Below are 17,404 nucleotides of genomic sequence, written 5' to 3'. Positions count from 1 at the left end.
TCATTTTTCATACGATTTTACCACTGATACCACGTGCTTGCTCCCCTAATTTTTCTCAGAACTCTCATATCTCAACTCTCAGAACTGTCTTCCCTCAAAGGTTCACTTCTTCTATGGGTATTGCCATGGTCACTGCTCCAGTGAATTGGCAAATATCATTCTCCCAGTTATTGTTGGGTCTGTTAAAACAAGAGCAGCAATTTCCTGACATCCCTATTCAGTACAACTGCACACACAAACACATTGATCCTGCTTCTCTTTCTCATTTATTCCATCTACCTCTGTCCACTGGAACAGCCTTCCTCATAATGTGTTTCCCAATCACTTCGACCTCTGACTCTAAGAAAAATGTTAATAGATTTCTTCTTTTTCAATCCTTATCTGCACCTCACAAATGGCACTGGTGTGCTATGGGTTCTTGTAACTCTCGTGTGTGAGGGAGATAAATATACAGCTGAACTTGGTTATAATGAACACCATGGACCAACAAAATTTCCTTATTATAGTCATCATTGACTATATCAGTGATGAGTTAAATCTACTTCCTTTTTTTTTTTTTTTGTAATTCTCAATAACTTGATAAAAAACAGATTCAATAGTACTGGAGAGAAAAAAATGATTTGTATGAATATGCTTGTATAAACTACAATACACTTAATAGTAAACACAATTTATTTGTCTATAATTTTAAACCATACTATTAATACTAAACAGTTTATTTCTCTATAATTAAAAACAATACTTACTGATAAACACAATTTCAATTAGTGTTTTTAAAAACCAATATAACAATGTTATATCAGTTTTGAAATCGATTCAGCCAACCACTGTAATGTATAAAATCATTTGGTCTGAATTGTTCAGCAATTTTCCTGCTTGAGCCTTCAAGCAGAAAATTGCAGAGATTCAACTGTCTATTGAAAATCCAGCACTTCTTTGTGTAGTGAACCATCAAAGCAATGCTTCATTGGTGTTTTTAAGCTAACACTTTCTAAATTTGTTTGTTTTGGTTATGTTGTTTTCCAGTGCCAACATGCAATCATCTTTATTCTTCTACAAAAATGATAATGTTAAAGAGGACAAAGAAAACTGTTCAATATTTTTCGCAAAATGTTCTAACTCACGAATAATTTCAACTTTGTTGCAAATCGAGATACATTTTCTTTTAGTAGACATGTTTCCAATGGAAGGGTTAATTTTTAAATAATTTTACAATAAGGCAATATTTGAGTAAATTGATGAGGGGATGTCCCTAAGGACAAGATTAGGTTATAAACCAGCCTATAATCCAATGCAGGTGATCATAAAAACCAAGTCACTCCTTTAATTTTTGTCTATTCTATGAATTCAGTATTCCAAGAATTACTGAGCAATTTAGAATGTTTGAATAGTTACCAAATTTGTATGGCATATCCATGTAGTATGCTCATTATAAAAGTGAGCAATTGTATGGGAATATGCATAAATTAAAGTAGTTATGGTTTTTTTGCTCATTACAGTCATGAACTCATTATTTTCGTGCTAGTTACAACAAAGTTTAACAGCATATATATAAAATATCTGTAGCCTTTAGTATTTGATCAACAGCTCTATTCTAACCAAATTCTCAGATTGACTAGTTAACATAAATATGCTGTCCTGTATAGTGTGTTTTAGTTCAATACAGAAGATGAACTAGTTAGTCCTTTACAACCCTGATAAGATTGTTACTAAATATGGCATGAAAATATTCTCTGATAAAACCAAAAACAAAACTAATGGCACTTACTGGATGAATACAAGAGAGATTTTTCAGATAGTGGAAAATAAGAAAGGAACAAGAACTAGAGACCATCCATGGATTATTACACAAGGGAGTGATGAATAAGATGGCGAGAAGTATTTTTTTTTTTTTTTTTTTTTTTTACATGGAGAATGGTGAGTGAGTGGAATGCATTGCCTGTGTGAATGAGTTTAAGCTTCAATGTAATAGATATGTTGCAGTCATGAGAGATTTCCCATAAGTCACAGACCTATGGGAAATATATTTTGTAATATATATTACAGTATGACGCATAGAAAACAGTACTGAATAACTACAACGATAAATGGTATGGAGTAAATGGATTATTAACAAAGAAATATGTTTACACACAATATGTACATCCACAACTATTGGGAAAATCTTGGTTGAATAAAGCATTAACGACAGTAGATGGCATGGTCAAAATAGGCACCATGTCTCAAGCAAACGTTCTCTGTTATCTTGGAGAACAAGGGGTGGGACATCTGCTAGACATATTGTGTACTTTTATTCCTTAGTTCATCATGGTTTGAAGGCAGGTCATGGTGGAATACCCATTCCTTCAGCATATCTCCCCAAACAAAGACATCAAGTGTTGCGAAAGTGATGTGAACATGAAGGTTACGGGAATTCTGTGAACCTCGAAATGAGCCTCTAGGGGGAAGTGTTCTGATAAATAGACTCTAGAACCACATGATGTGTGACAGGTTGCTCCATCCTGTTGGAATACCTGTGCACAAAATGGAATATTCTTGCATGACACATCATATGCAAATCCTGAGTGAACAGAACCAACAGATTCTCGATATAGCATTTGCTATTCAAGGTCATGGTTACACCACCCTCTTCAATGAATTAGAGCCCAATTATGCCATGGCCAGAAACCATACATCATGTGGTGACCTCACTGTGAAGAGGTGGTTTCTCTTGAACAAATTCAGGTCTCGAGAAACCAAGAAACTTGTAGGTTCATCTGTTTACATGACTGCTTAGATGGAAATGCGCTTTGTTTGGGAACCACATATTATGGAGGAAGGATGGATCTTCATAGACATTGGCCAGCATGCATGTACAGTATTCCCACTGTGCAGCATAATCTTGCTGTTAAACACTGACCCACCTGAATGACATACAAAAAAGGCAACCAGCTCCTTAAGGATTCACTGTAGTAACCACATCGGTATCCCGAGTTTTACCACTCGTCTTCAGCATTGACTGCATTTCGAAGACTAACACTTGGTCCAGCACATGCCCGTGATTCTCATTTGTGTTAACAGTTTGTGGTCTCCCAAAATATCCTTTGTATTGTGGCAGAACACTCCTGGTACATTGGAACCTCTCGATTAAGGCAATGATGACAGTATTGATTGAGGCACACTTACAGAAATGACGAACGAACTGTCACAAACGTGCCATACGCTTGAACCATTTATTCTACCAACTCCATATGATCTAAAATAATGCTCAACAATAAACATCTTTTCTTCCAACATCAACACCATTGCTACAGCTAAATGTAATGCCATTGACTTTACATGCTTCTCTATTAATGTGCATGCAGTCGAACGGCATATATCTCATATGCGTGTGCATGGAAGGGGTTGTCAAACTTTATTTGCACCACCATACTGGTGTGTGTGTGATAGAAAATTAATAATCTCAATTTTCTTTAAGCTGAGTATAATATAAGTTTTATTGAAGAAGCAGAGCCAAAATATAAAATTAATAAATGTACCCAAATTATTGGCATGATGAATGATATTCAAAAGTCAAATTTAACATAAGAGCTTAAGAATGGTCAGTTTATTAATCTTATAAAATAAGATTACAATTAAGGCCTAAATTTAAAATCAATAGTGTCCTTACACCCATATTTAATTAATATAATGTCATTCATTTCATTATCTAAATTAAATTTTATTTCAAATCACTTAATGTAAAGAGGAGGATTATCTGAAAGTAATGCCCACTATACTGAGATTCTTTTGTAACACACTACATCACCACATACCATCATCTTCATAGGATTTTTTTTTTTTTTTTTTGTGTTATGTTCCAGTGGTCTGAAAACAACTGTCCCTGAAAAGAACATTCAGGTATTCTTCAGGTATTCATGACCAGTCAGTCATTATTACATGCATTTATTACTATCATTCATTTTATTTTTGGCTGCTGGTGGCAACACTTCAGTACAAGGTGATAAAAGATAGTTTTCACTGTGCATATTCTGAATGTGGCTTTAATTCTGTTATGAAATTTCATCAACATTCTCCTGCAAGAAATCTTTCAAGGCATTATGACTTTCTGTAGGATTTCAACCACATAAATTTCAATAAAACAGTGCTTGGTCACTATGTAATATGTGCAGTGGACAAAAATAAAGGATAAAAATATGTTGCTGCTCTATTTCAGTTTAATCATACATGAATTGTTCCTGCAATGGAAAAATCACTCAAAGGCATTAAACTATCTAGAGAGTATGGCAGTGTATATTACTTTTAGGATGACCATCATATAACTCCAATTTATTATTCTTAATTCTTGGAAACTAACAAATCACGTTTTATATCACCACTTCAAAGCAACTAGATCTATTATTACGATATTATAAAGTGTTACCATACCTGCCCAAAATCTCTAATAATTCTCCAATTCCATTAAAATGTTCTGTCTCATATATAAACCTGTAAAATAAATATTAATCATGATAGTTGCAAATACATAAAAATCTTTCATGAATTTTATTTTATTGTCTATTTTTACTTTTATCATATTTTTATAACCTAAACATTCAACCATGACAAAGAAAATTACAATCAATTCTAAGAAAAAATAATATTTAATAAATAATAGGGTTGAATTTAGGAAAAAAGATAAAACAGTAATGTTAGTTCATGAAAGAGTGAGAAAGGAAGCGAAAGCAGTGCAAAAGAGAGATTTGGTTTGGTTGGAATTATGATCAAAGCAACTAAAGCTACAAGAATAGTATACTACTGTTTTGTTATCCATCAGCCTGTCTGATGGGAGGAACTACTTCAATATAAGTCTAGCTAACTCACCTTTTGCTGAAAATCCTTCTAAAAGTTCCCTGCATCTACAGATTCAGGGCTTTCCAATTAAATAACACTTATCATATCCACCATATTCTCCTTACAACAAGAGCATGTGAACAAAAGCGCTTTTGTCACTTTTGTTCAATCTCTCTCTCTCTCATGTCACTTTTGCACTGTCTCTTGCAAATGACAATTGTCATAATTTTGCCCATTTTCACAATGTCACTTCCATTAAATTAGAAAGGGAATGAAAACATTTGCCTTTACAAATGACAGTAAGTGCGAGAGAGAAAACAAAAGTGATGAAAATGCAAAGAAATGTAAATATGAATGAGAATACACAAGAATTATGAGAAAGAAGAATAATTTGAGGAATGTGCAAGGTGGTATTAGATGGTTGGAGAAAAGACTGGAAATAGAAAAGTGTCAGAAAGAGAAAAAAAAAGGTGAATGTAAGGAGTGAAGTCAGCAAATAAGGTGGTGTAGTAGTGTAAGATGTTATATATGATTCCAAGAGATTAGGGAATGAAAAGTGATAGGATGTCAGAAAGCAAGATGGTATTGTGGGAAAGAGTGATATTGCTATGACAACTCTTTTGAGATGCGGGGAATGAGCAAAAAGTGTGTTTGTATTGGGGTGGGGGATAGGGAAAAATGTTGCAGAGCAGATTGATGTCATCTGTCGACTTGCCTCATTTTTCTCAGTACTCTCATATTTATGATCTCTAGTTTCCTAATAAAGTTGCATTTCTAAACTAACTTTCACATCTATAGTTAAAATTAGTTTTAAACAGTCATTCAATCTAGTTAAAGAGTTTAGTTCAGTTGAAGACTCGTGGCAGACTTATTTAGCAATAAAACCATATGCAGAAAAAAAAAAAAAAAAAACAGAGTTTAATATCTTTGATTTTGGTATCTTTAATGCCACTTTCCTTTATAATGTAATTCATATACACCAGAGATTATGAGTTATCCTGCCTACACTTGATTTTACAAACTATCTTGCTGTACATTCTCTTAGTTATATGTGCTTTGTTGCAACTTCAGTACATATATATATATATATATATATATATATATACACACATTTTTTTTGTATAATGTCCCATATGCATTATATAATTACAGCATTTATCTTAATTAATGCTATTACACTGTTCCTTGACACATTTCATGATTTCTAACTGCCTTAAAGTAAAAATTTGGTGTCAGGTTTCACTATTTGGTAGTAAGGCTTATATGCTAGCTGTATATTTTTTAAGAAAATTACAACATACTAATAATTAATTACCATAACTTTAATTAATATTTCCAGTATTTTGGCAAAGTCAAACAGATGATCACAGAACAATGCACAAAATGATATGTGGATGCAGGGACTATACTAGACAAAGAAGACTGAAGTGGCAACAAACAGTGAGCCTAAAGTCCTAAATAGTGCCTACAAGTGAGCTAGAATGGATGTTCTTGGCTGTTAGTTAGATTCCATGGGCTAGAATCTACTTAATTCTTGTGGCAGGTATCCAAAGCATAGTCAGCAAGTCATGAGTGGCTGTAGTGGTGGAACTAGATGTAGTCGTGCTCAATAATTCTGATACTGGCTCTCCCGTCTATTTGGTCATAGTTTGACAGTTTACAACTACAAGGTACTTTAGTAAATTCTATGCAGATTAAGGGAATGTGGCTGGTCTTTGGAGCAGATAAGAGATGCCAATTTTTTTTTACATGGTCTATAAGCAGGTATAATCTCAACACTACTAGCAAGAGCTCATCAAACAAAAGAATTAAAAGTTTTTAGAAAACACAACTCTACAAAATGGCAACAATATTTGCCATTTGTAGAATGGTGTTTGCTGCAACAAGTTTGCCGCACTTGTTTCTAGACAAGTGCGGCAAACTAGACTAACACTTCATTACTCTACCCTATATTTAGCTCTATTTTTTATAAAGTTTACAAAATTCCTTCGAGAACATAAAATTGAATCAATATTCACTCCTTTAATCAGGATGAGATCACTACTCTTATCTGTAAAATCTTGACACAGCCCCTTAAAATATCCAAGTGTTTACTGACTATGGTGTAATTGCAGGAAACCATACTACAGAAATACAGAGAAATCCACTGAACAATGCACTGAAGAACATATCTGAGGTATCAAATATCAAAAGAAGTGAGGTCTCGGCTATCATCATATGTACTCTCTTTGGCTGATCCATAAGACACTTTGACAGAGAGAGAGAGAGAGAGAGAGAGAGAGAGAGAGAGAGAGAGAGAGAGAGAGAGATCAAGTCTTATGGAATTACTCAAAGCTATTGTATCGTTCTTATAACATAACCAAGACAGTTTGGGAATCTCTAGAAATTGCATTGGATCCAAAATTTCCTAAATATAAATCCTAGTATTAACTTGTTGGAATATATCCTAGCTATTGCTAGCCAAAAATGTAAGCATGAACATGTACCGCTTGCTCAACAATATATGCTTAAACATCTCTATAATGGTTGTCACCTTATTAATATTTTACTCTTTCTTTAACTATTAGTTTCCTTTCTACACTTGAATAAATCTTATGTAACTAAGATGAAATGTTGCATTTTTAATTAAATTATTTATATTGCATTTCAATTTACAGCCTTATAGACTGTCCCATCTAAATAAAATTGGCATTTCATATCTGCTCCTACCAAAGGCAGTCAGACCTACCAGGTCTTCATCAGATATCTTACAGTTGTAAACTGACCTTGTGCTTGCCAACATCAGAATTGGTGAGCACAAAGAATACATCCAGCTCCATCACCATGGCCACTTAGGACATGCTGAACATGCTTTGGATACCCAACACAGGATATGCCAGAAAAAGGCCATCTCACTCTGCTGTAGCAAATATAAATATGAGAGCCTATGTCTGGAATCTGAGTCCCCTAAGGAACAACCCAAACTCCCACAAATCTGGTTGCATGAAAACTGCCTCAAATTTGGGAAGCACTTGACTCAAAACTTCAGCCAAATAGCCAAAAATACCCATTAGGGGCAGCATTTAAGGCTTTAGACTTGTCATTGGTTGCCATGCTGCAGTCTCACTTATGCAGTGTAGTGCTTGGTTGCACATCAGTTTGTACATTGTTTGCTGATGACAATTGGACTTTACCAAAATAATGGAAATATGGGTTAAATTTATTGTAATTAATAATTAGACCAGGTTCTGCAATTTCGTTAAAAAATACCAATTAGGTTTAACAATCCTCATTTGGCCTGTACCCAGATTGTTCTTCAAAAGTTGCTCTACCAGTTTTTCAGTCTTTTCCAGTATGTTTGCACAACTCCTACCTGGAACCCTTAGTAGAGAAATTCCTGAGTAATTCTCACTTCCAGTTTTATTTTCATTTTTATAGATGGGTACTATGAGAGCACTATTCCAAATGTCTGGAATTCTACTTTTTGAGTACTCCTGAATTATGCAGTGCAAGCACTGTAAAACTTATGCCTCCATATTTGAACATTTCTGGTCAGATATTACTACCCCAATTGCCTATCCATATTTCAAGTTTCTGATGGCCATTTTTACCACAAGTTTTGATATGTAATGATGCATTTCTCTTGAGTATTTTCTACCATTATTCTGTCACTGCATGTTTCATTTAAGAAGTTATCCCTCCAGACACCATACTGTCTTCAGTTTTTATGTTACTTTATCATCTCCATTATCATTTGATGTACTTCTTTCTCTATTTTGAAGAACTTTTTTCAATAGCCCATAAAACATTTTGCTGCCTATGACTTGAGCTGTTTTTTTTTTTACATGTGGCTTTCTTACATTTCCCCCTGTATTCTATTGTGCCACCCGTGTTAATTTGCCAGGAACTTTCTATATAGTTTGTTCCTTTCTGTCTTTGCAGACAACTTCACCTCATACTCTTGGTTAACTTAATGTTTTCTTCAGACTTTGCTTCTTGTTTTCAAACATTTTCACTGTTTATGCAACATTTGTATATCTGAGCTTAATTCACACCAGAAAGATAAGATGCTCAACTGATTATTTTTGCAAATGTTTGTGTTCATTTTCTTTTAAATGATATTACCATTTTTACCTTCTCTGATTTTTATCCTGCTGATCACGTCAGATCACGAGAAAATTAGACAGTACTTCTTTTCATAAGTGCACTAATAAATCTTCCCCATATTAGTATGTTTAATTTAAGCTGAAATACTGGATTATGAAAATATTTAGTGAACATGTAATTAAAAAAATAAAATAAAAACAACTTTCTTTTTCCTTAGTTACAGCAATGGAAAACTGAAGGAATACTTACTTTAGAAATATATTGTTTATTTGTTTCCTAATAAAGGCCCGGAGGCCCAGAAACTTTCCATATATCCTATGCAACACAGTTTTTAAGAATTCCCTTTCTCTTGGATCTTCACTATCAAACAACTCCAACAACTAAAAGTATATGCATTAAAAAAATAAATTACTTATTTTATTCAACTAGATGTCATCTTAAGTCCTAAAAGAAGAGTAAAATTTAAATTCATTCCCTTAAAAAATTTCTATTAAAAATATTCCCTTTTGTGAAGTTTTAAATATTATGAATTATTTAACACATTCAAGATGGGCATTGTTTCACCACCCATGGGAATTCTATTGTATACTATGTCACTTCTACACTGGGTGGGTGATTTTTAGAAGGTTTATTATATATATATATATATATATATATATGACATGTTAGTTCCAATTTTTTGGCAGGATCTTATTTGTAAGTTATTTGTGAACTGTTAATGATACTGAAAATCTGAAATGAAATTGATTTCGATATACAGTAGCCCCCCCCCACCCCCACCCCGTATCTGCGGGGTTTGGTTCCATCATCTTCCACAGATATCTGAAACCACAGATAGTAGCGAACCCTATATATACTATGTTTTTTCCTATACATAAATACCTATGACAAAGTTTAATTTATAAATTACACACAGTAAAAGATTAACAACAATAACTAATAATTAAACAGAACAATTATAACAACATACTATAATAAAGTTATCTGAATGGGAATGGAATCTTAGCAATCTCAGATGTGTGTAGTTTTCTCCACCTTTGCAATGAGTTGCCCTGGTGTTGGACAATCGAATCTCTGTGATCGGCCGAACTGTGTATTACTAAAAGAGCCATACAGCTTCATTTCGACAATGTAAAATTACATAAGCAAAGTGGATATTAGATCCAACATTATTTCAAAGCAGAATGTTTGTAGAGACTATGAAAGTTTCGTAAGTTGACCTTTCATATGTTAATATCTTCGGACCGGGGTTGACCGCGGCTACGGGGGTCCTACTGTGTGTGTGTGTGTATATATATATATATATATATGTGTGTGTGTGTGTGTGTGTGTGTGCACGCACAGCCTTGCCTTACAACATTTCACTTTCCCATAATCCTCTCATATGACAATTTTTAATTATGACCAAAGTCCATTCAAACAACACTGAATTCATTCATATGACAGTTTTAGCAACACTTTTGGTGGACTCTGTTTATGACATCGTTACTCACTCTATCTATGTCTCGGTGTGTTTCACTGTGAATAATAAAATGTTTACAACTATTATTTTATTGCTGTTAATAATGGTAAATGAAAATCAAAGAGTACTATTGCTTTCACTGAATAGAAAAACGTGTAAACCTATTATATTAGATACTAAGATTAAAATCACTAAATTTAGTGATGATGATGATGGTCATCATCATCATCAAATTCCTGCCATGTACCCTGAAATGGGGGTGTACAGGAGATGATAGTACTACATTAAAAAAATTACATCATTACTAACTTCCTATCTACAATTTTCCTCCAAATCAGTCTGTTACTTGTCAAGACTCCAACATTATCAGATCTTATATTTTTATCATCTAAGGCACTTTGTACCATATCAATCCACCTATATCTTGGACTTCCTCTGGGTCGTTTTGCTGCCAACCTGGCAGAGAACACTTGTTTTGCTAATCTTTCCTCGCCCATTCTATTTAAGTGACCATACCACCTGAGATTAGCTCTGCTAACACATTCCTGGATGCTGATAATGTCAAGTTCTTTCCTAATATCCTCGATTTTAATATGATATTGCCATTGATGCCATCTGTTCATACCTATAATCTTTCTCAGGACTCTCATATCTGCGGTCTCTAGTCTTTGGTCAAGTGTTTTACTTCTGACCCAGCTCTCAGATCCATAAGTTAAAACTGGTTTGAACACTGTCTTGTATACACTAATTTAGTGTTCCGACTAATTTCTCTCTTATGCCATATGAATTTATTCAATTGACTTCCCACCATACCACCTTTGCTGATTCTGTTGTCTATTTCTATATTGAATTTACCATCTTCACTAAAAATTGTGCCTAAGTAGCTGAAATGTTTTACGTGTTCCACAGGTTCCCTGTTCACAACACAGTTGACATTTTCAACAATTCTACCTATTTTCATTGTCTTTGTCTTTTTTAATGCTGACCTAAATACCATATCTATTACAACAGTTAATCAATTTAGTCAAAGAATCTTGCAAACTTGTAGCAGATTTATTTAGAAGTATAACATCGTCTTCATAAAGCAAAGAGCTGACATTAACATCTCCAATTCTGATATCATGTTTAATACCGCTTTCCTTCATAATGTGATCCATATAGATAATGAATAACAGAGGGGATAATGTACATCCTTGTCTCACACCAGATTTAACATTAAACCATCTTCCTCTTCTTCCTTCAATTCTAACTGCTGACTTACAGCTCAAATAAAGACTAAGTATTGCTTGATATAATGCCCCATTAACACCATATAACTGTAGCAAATTGAATAGCTTCTCTCTTGGCACCTTGTTATATGCCTTTTCTGGATCGACAAACCTTAAATACAGATCTTTGTTATATTCCCATGCTTTCTCGACTATTTGTTGTAAAGTAAAGATCTGATCCTGACAGCCTCTATTTGGCCTGAATCCAGCTTGTTCTTCACCAAGCCTTTCCTCCACAATTCATCTTAACCGTTTCTCAAGTATATTTGTGTAGATCTTGCCAGGAACACTCAGTAGGGAAATACCTCTGTAATTCTCACATTCAGTTTTATTTCCCTTTTTATATATGGGTACTATTAGAGTTCTACTCCAATCATCGGGAATTCGTTCTTTTGTCCAGGCTTTCTGAACTATGCAGTGCAGCCACTGTAAGACTTTTATACCACCATACTTAAGCATTTCTGGTCAAATATCATCTACTCCTGCTGCCTTTCCACATTTCAAGCCTTTGATGGCTTTTTCTACTTCAAGTATGGATATGTATTCCTGACTGCATGCTTGGTCAGTGTTTTTTACCACTGTGCTGTCATCACTGCTTGTTTCATTTTGCAGTTTGTCAAAGTAATTACTCCATACTTCAAGGATATCTTTTTCTAACGTTTTCATGTTACCTTTATCATCTCTAACTCCTTTTACAGCACTCTTTCCTCCATTCCTAAGCTTCTTCAACAACCTCCAGAATATTTTGCCACCTTCTTGATATTTATTTTCTATATTCTTGCCAAAGTCCTCCAAACTTTTGTTTAGCTAGTTTTACACAGTGCTTAGCATTCTTGCATTTGTCTCTATATTCTCTAAGAGCACAAGCTGACTTATTTGACAGGAACTTTTGATATGCTTTCTTCTTTTCCTTCACTGCCTCTTTAACTTCTGTGTCCACCAGGGAGTTCTGATTTTTTTATCCTTGCAGACAACTTCACCACATGCCTCTCTGGCAGAATCAATCAATGTTTTCTTCAGAGTTTGCCACTGAATCTCCAAGGTTTGATTCCTGTTCTCAAACTCTTTCATTTTTTCTTTAATAATCTTTGTGTATTTTAGTCTACAGTTCACATCTGAGAGCAGCTCAACTTTTATTTGCTTTAAAACTCTCTTACATGTTATTCTTTTCAATATGAAATTCAATTTTATCCTGCTCAAGACTAAATAGTGATCACTTCCAATTTCAAATCCTCTGTACACTCTGGTGTCCTGCACCAGGGAGAAAACATCACTATCAACAATAACATAGTCAATGAGACTTTTCTTATTCCCAGCCTCTTCTCACCATGTGAATTTGTGCACATTTTTATGTTGGAACATGGTGTTAGTAATAACCAGTTCATGTCCTGAGCAGAAATCCAACAGATATTTGCCATTATTATTAGCTTCGCTCTTTTCTCCAAATTTTCCCAAAATATTTTTGTATGTCTCACAATCATTTCGTACTCTGCTATTTAGATCCCCAACAAGAACCAACTTTTCCTTTTTCATTGTGTCAGTTGCTTTTTCTTCAAAAAAATTCAAAAAGCTTCAAAAAATTCCTCCACTTCTACCTTAGTAGAACCTTCTGTGTGACCATAGGCACAAATAAGTCTCATTGTCCAGTTCCCCATTCTCATATTTGCCCACATTACTCTACTTGAGACTGACTGCCATTCAAGAAGATTAGCCTCGTAATTTCTGTTGAATACTATGGCTACTCCTTCTTTTCCTTGATTGTCATTGCCTGAATATAACATTTTGTATTTATTGCTCAGAAAGATCTTACTAGTTTTTGTCATTTTTGTTTCAGTCACCCCTATTATGTCGATCTGGTACTTATCTAATTCCTCAGCTAGCTCCATTTCTTTGCCATTCAGGCTTCTTACATTGATAGTACCGATCTTTAACTCTGGTGATGTTGAGTTGGGGTTTGTTTTCAGATTTGTTCCAGTAGCTGACTTATCGCTGTTTGCCCTGGTTCCCTGGCGAGAACAACGGAGGGGCCTTGTTTAACTGGGCAACGCCCCAGCCGGCATGAAATTTTGTCATGTTGTACCATCATTTTTTATTTTGGTTTAACCTATAAGAATACAATTTGGTCGGCTAAATCCCAAATTGCCAGCCCATCCTTGTTCGTTCAGTATCCAAGTAGATACCCAATCTACTTGGATGGTGATGATGGTATATAACAAATATAACAACTACCTGGCACTACTATTGTTACAGTTGTTAAAAACAAAGAAAGTTCTTAGCAAATTGAAAAGTGCTACAATAGTTAATAGTTATCCATAAACATGAAAGCTTATTGCTAAAATGGAAAGACTTGTATTCCATGCTAAGATGATATCAGTACTTATGAGCAATGATAATCTTCTGGATAACAAGTTAAGTTTTGCTTTGGTATTTGGCATGTTTTGCAAATATTCAGTTTTGTCTGAATCAGAAGATTCAGTATTCATCTTGTAAAAGCAGAAAAAATTCCAGTAATACACATCATAACAAACGCAACAAACTGGGGAAAAGCTTCCACCTTATTTTACATGATCATGTGCTGAGGATTTGGTCTTATTTTAGTGTTTGCATTTATTTTAGTTTATATTATGAAGTCTTAAAATAATGGAAAAAAAAAGTAGGGGGGGGGGGAGTTTAAGAGTATTAAATATCCATGCAATGGACAACAATTAAATACATTAAGATCAACTCATTGGTCACTAATGAACACTAACACTTTATTGGTTTCGAGGAAATTATCAAATGAGTTGTTTAAATGTTGCTTTAATTTTGGAAGTGCTCCTAACTATTAAGACTCTGAAAGATGAAGGTAACATTTCATCTTTCAGAGTCTTAAGTCTAATCTGAAAGTACTAGCAGGTACTTTCCGAGTAGGAATAATGAAAAAATTTCCATGAAGGAATTAACAGAACATTGGATACTTTATTAAAAAAAATACATATACAGGGTGTTTCAAAAAAGAATGTTCCGATTTGAAAATTGTATATCTCTGCAACCATGAACCACAAATGAATGTGACTTGTACCATTGTGAACGGCCTTGGCCCAGAGTTTGATACGACAACCACTAGATGCCATTACTAGCGTCCAAATAGCTGCTACGCTTAGTTAACGAGAAGATGGAGTCTAGTCAACAGAAGGCATTTTGTTTTCTCGAATTTCGAAATTGAAATCAGGTCATTCTTTTTGAAACACCCTGTATATTATTTAAACAATATTAGATCCAATATTTAAGTTAGCACTTTTTAAGTCAGATAAAATTTATCATGTTAAAAGTATTATACTAAGTAATCAGAAATCCAAATCTGATTTGGAAAACATCAAGTGATGAATAAATCAATAACATTCCATTGTCAAAACAGATAAAATTGTAAGCAAATCAAGATAAAAGGGAAAATAGGAAAAAATTATGGCAAGCATCTTGACAATATCACCTCTTCTACTGTTGAATTGACATCGGATCAAAAGATCAACTGAAGAAAAGCATGATGAGATTATTTATATATTTTAATAAACCTGGTTGTAATGCTTATATGTTGGTTACTCATAACTGTAGTTTTTATAAGGAATTTACAATGCAGACCAATAACTACAATAAATTTAATATTTCGACAAAGTCAAATTGACAGGAACTAGGTATAATATGATTCATGCATGCAGGCACTAAATGAGTGAATGGTTGAAGCATGGCAGCTTTAAGTCCTGAATAGTCCTCCTTCAATTCTAACTGCTGACTTAAATAAATTAAATAGATATACCCATTTACACCATACAAGTGGAGTGTTCTGAGGAGCTTTCCTCTTGACACCTCTCCATATTCCTTTTCCAGATCTACAAAACTTAAATACAGATCCTTGTTATATTCCTATCATTTCTCAACTATTTGTCTTAAAGTGAAAATCTGATCCTGACAACCTCTGTTTGGCCTGAACCCAGCTTGTTCTTCTCCAAGCTTCTCAACCACAATTTTTCTTAGCCATTTCTCAAGAATGTTTGCATAAATCTTCCTAGGAACATTCAGTAGGGAAATTCCTCTGCAAGTCTCACATTCAGCTTTATTCTCTTTTTTATAGATGGATACTATGAACACTCTACTCCAATCATCTGGAATTTGACCCTCTGAATTATGTAGTGTAGCCACTGTAAAATTTTTATACCTCCATATTTTAGCATTTCTACTTGAATATCATCTACCCAGATGCCTTCCCACATTTCAGGTTTGTGATAGCTTTTTCTACTTCAAGTACAAATGTAAATTCTAGATAGCATTCCTGTTGAGTGTTTTCTACCACCATGCTGTCACTGTTTGTTTCATTTAGCAATCTTTCAAATTAATTACTCCATACACCAAGAATATTTTTATCTTCAGTTTTCATGTCCCCTTTATCATCTCTAATTCCTTTTACAGTGTTAAATTGTGAATGAAGATATTTTATATATTATAATGCTTCATTCACATTTAACATAATCCACCATGTCATAAGCAAGACTTGTAAATATTATTTGTTGTTAGTCTCTTGCTTGTAAATATATTATTCATATAAATGCTTTGAGTTTTGTTTGTTATTAATTAATTATTTAATCTTAGAATATGTAATAATAATGAAGACTCTATATAAATGTCATTCATTTTAATTAGTTTACTCTGTAAAATTTATTATAAGAAACTGTATGTATGTAAATTTAAATGTATTTTATATGAATTGTAAAATATCCTTTTATTTTATTTCTGTACGTAAGCGTGAATTTATGTAATTCTTCTGATTGGATTTGATTGGCTGTTGTCAAGGAAACAGAGTTAATTTTAGATAGCGCATGCATGGAGCATGAGCTACGGTATTCAAAGGGAGAAGGAGTTGATATGAGCTGAACTGGCTAGAACCAGATTTTGGCGGGAAGAAGAAAGGTATTTGATTGGAAAACGAAAGTAAACAAGAGGAGAGGCATTCGGGACAGCATGGAGTGAAGTAAGGGGTGGCAGTAAAGGGAATTTGGAAATGCCCTAAATAAATTAAGGGACAGGGAAATTAATAGCAATTAGGAATATTTCTACGGAATTCTAAAATCATGCCGAATTCCAATTGTTTTGGGGAAGAATAGTGCAAAGCTGAAATTAATGCATAGAAGAAAATAAGGAATAAGTAGATCACCTGAAACGAGTGCGTCAAGACTTGTGAAGCTCTATGTTTAATATTTCAGTTATATAGTGAAGATTCCTTTTGAATAGTGTTACTTCAAAGTGATAGTTAACTTCAGTTTTAAGTGTGCCTATAGTGAATTCAATGTGCAAAGGATGTAACCCGGTAGGAGCAGTCCATTTTTTTTATATTTCAGCATGAAGAAATAAGAGTTAGCTCTGTCCGATATATCTTAACATGAACTGTGGTGTTCTACTAAAATTAGCCAAAGTATGGAGCTTTAAAGTGTTTCCCCCTTGAAGTGATAACTGCCTCATAATTGAATTAAATGTTTGTTGACTAAGAGAGAATTAGAGAATTCTACTTTAAGAATATTTACTCTAAGATTCTGTAACACTGAACTGTGTGAACCATTTTTAATTATTCGGAAGAATGTAAAATTGACAGCTGGATGTCTGATGCCTAATGTTTTATGTTTGTTATGAGCATTTGAACTAAGTTGATTTGCATTATCTTGTTTTCAAAGTTATACTTAATGTACATGTTATGTAACCCTGCATTAAATGTTCTGTTTTATTGATTCCAATTTGGTGTTTGCCTGAT

The 17,404-nt window shown here is 33.9% G+C and overlaps 1 protein-coding gene across 3 annotated transcripts in view; it reads right to left on the bottom strand.

Moving 5' to 3' along the window:
- LOC150101712 (serine/threonine-protein phosphatase 2A 56 kDa regulatory subunit epsilon isoform-like) overlaps positions 1 to 17,404 on the bottom strand; it is a 261,565-nt gene that overhangs the window by 95,500 nt on the left and 148,661 nt on the right. For all 3 annotated transcript variants that reach the window (XM_090400724.1, XM_090400723.1, XM_090400725.1), the window contains exons 5-6: positions 9,148 to 9,278; positions 4,408 to 4,467 (exon numbers count right to left, since the gene is read on the bottom strand). In XM_090400724.1, coding sequence (XP_090256850.1) covers positions 4,408 to 4,467; positions 9,148 to 9,278 — 191 coding nt within the window. The remainder of the gene's footprint in view (positions 1 to 4,407; positions 4,468 to 9,147; positions 9,279 to 17,404) is intronic.

The sequence above is a fragment of the Typopeltis vanoorti genome, chromosome 11 (assembly GCF_054136105.1).
Source record: "Typopeltis vanoorti isolate ZY-2024b chromosome 11, IOZ_Tvanoo_1.0, whole genome shotgun sequence".
NCBI classification, from domain to species: domain Eukaryota; kingdom Metazoa; phylum Arthropoda; class Arachnida; order Uropygi; family Thelyphonidae; genus Typopeltis; species Typopeltis vanoorti.
This window is presented reverse-complemented; position numbering and strand designations above follow the sequence as displayed.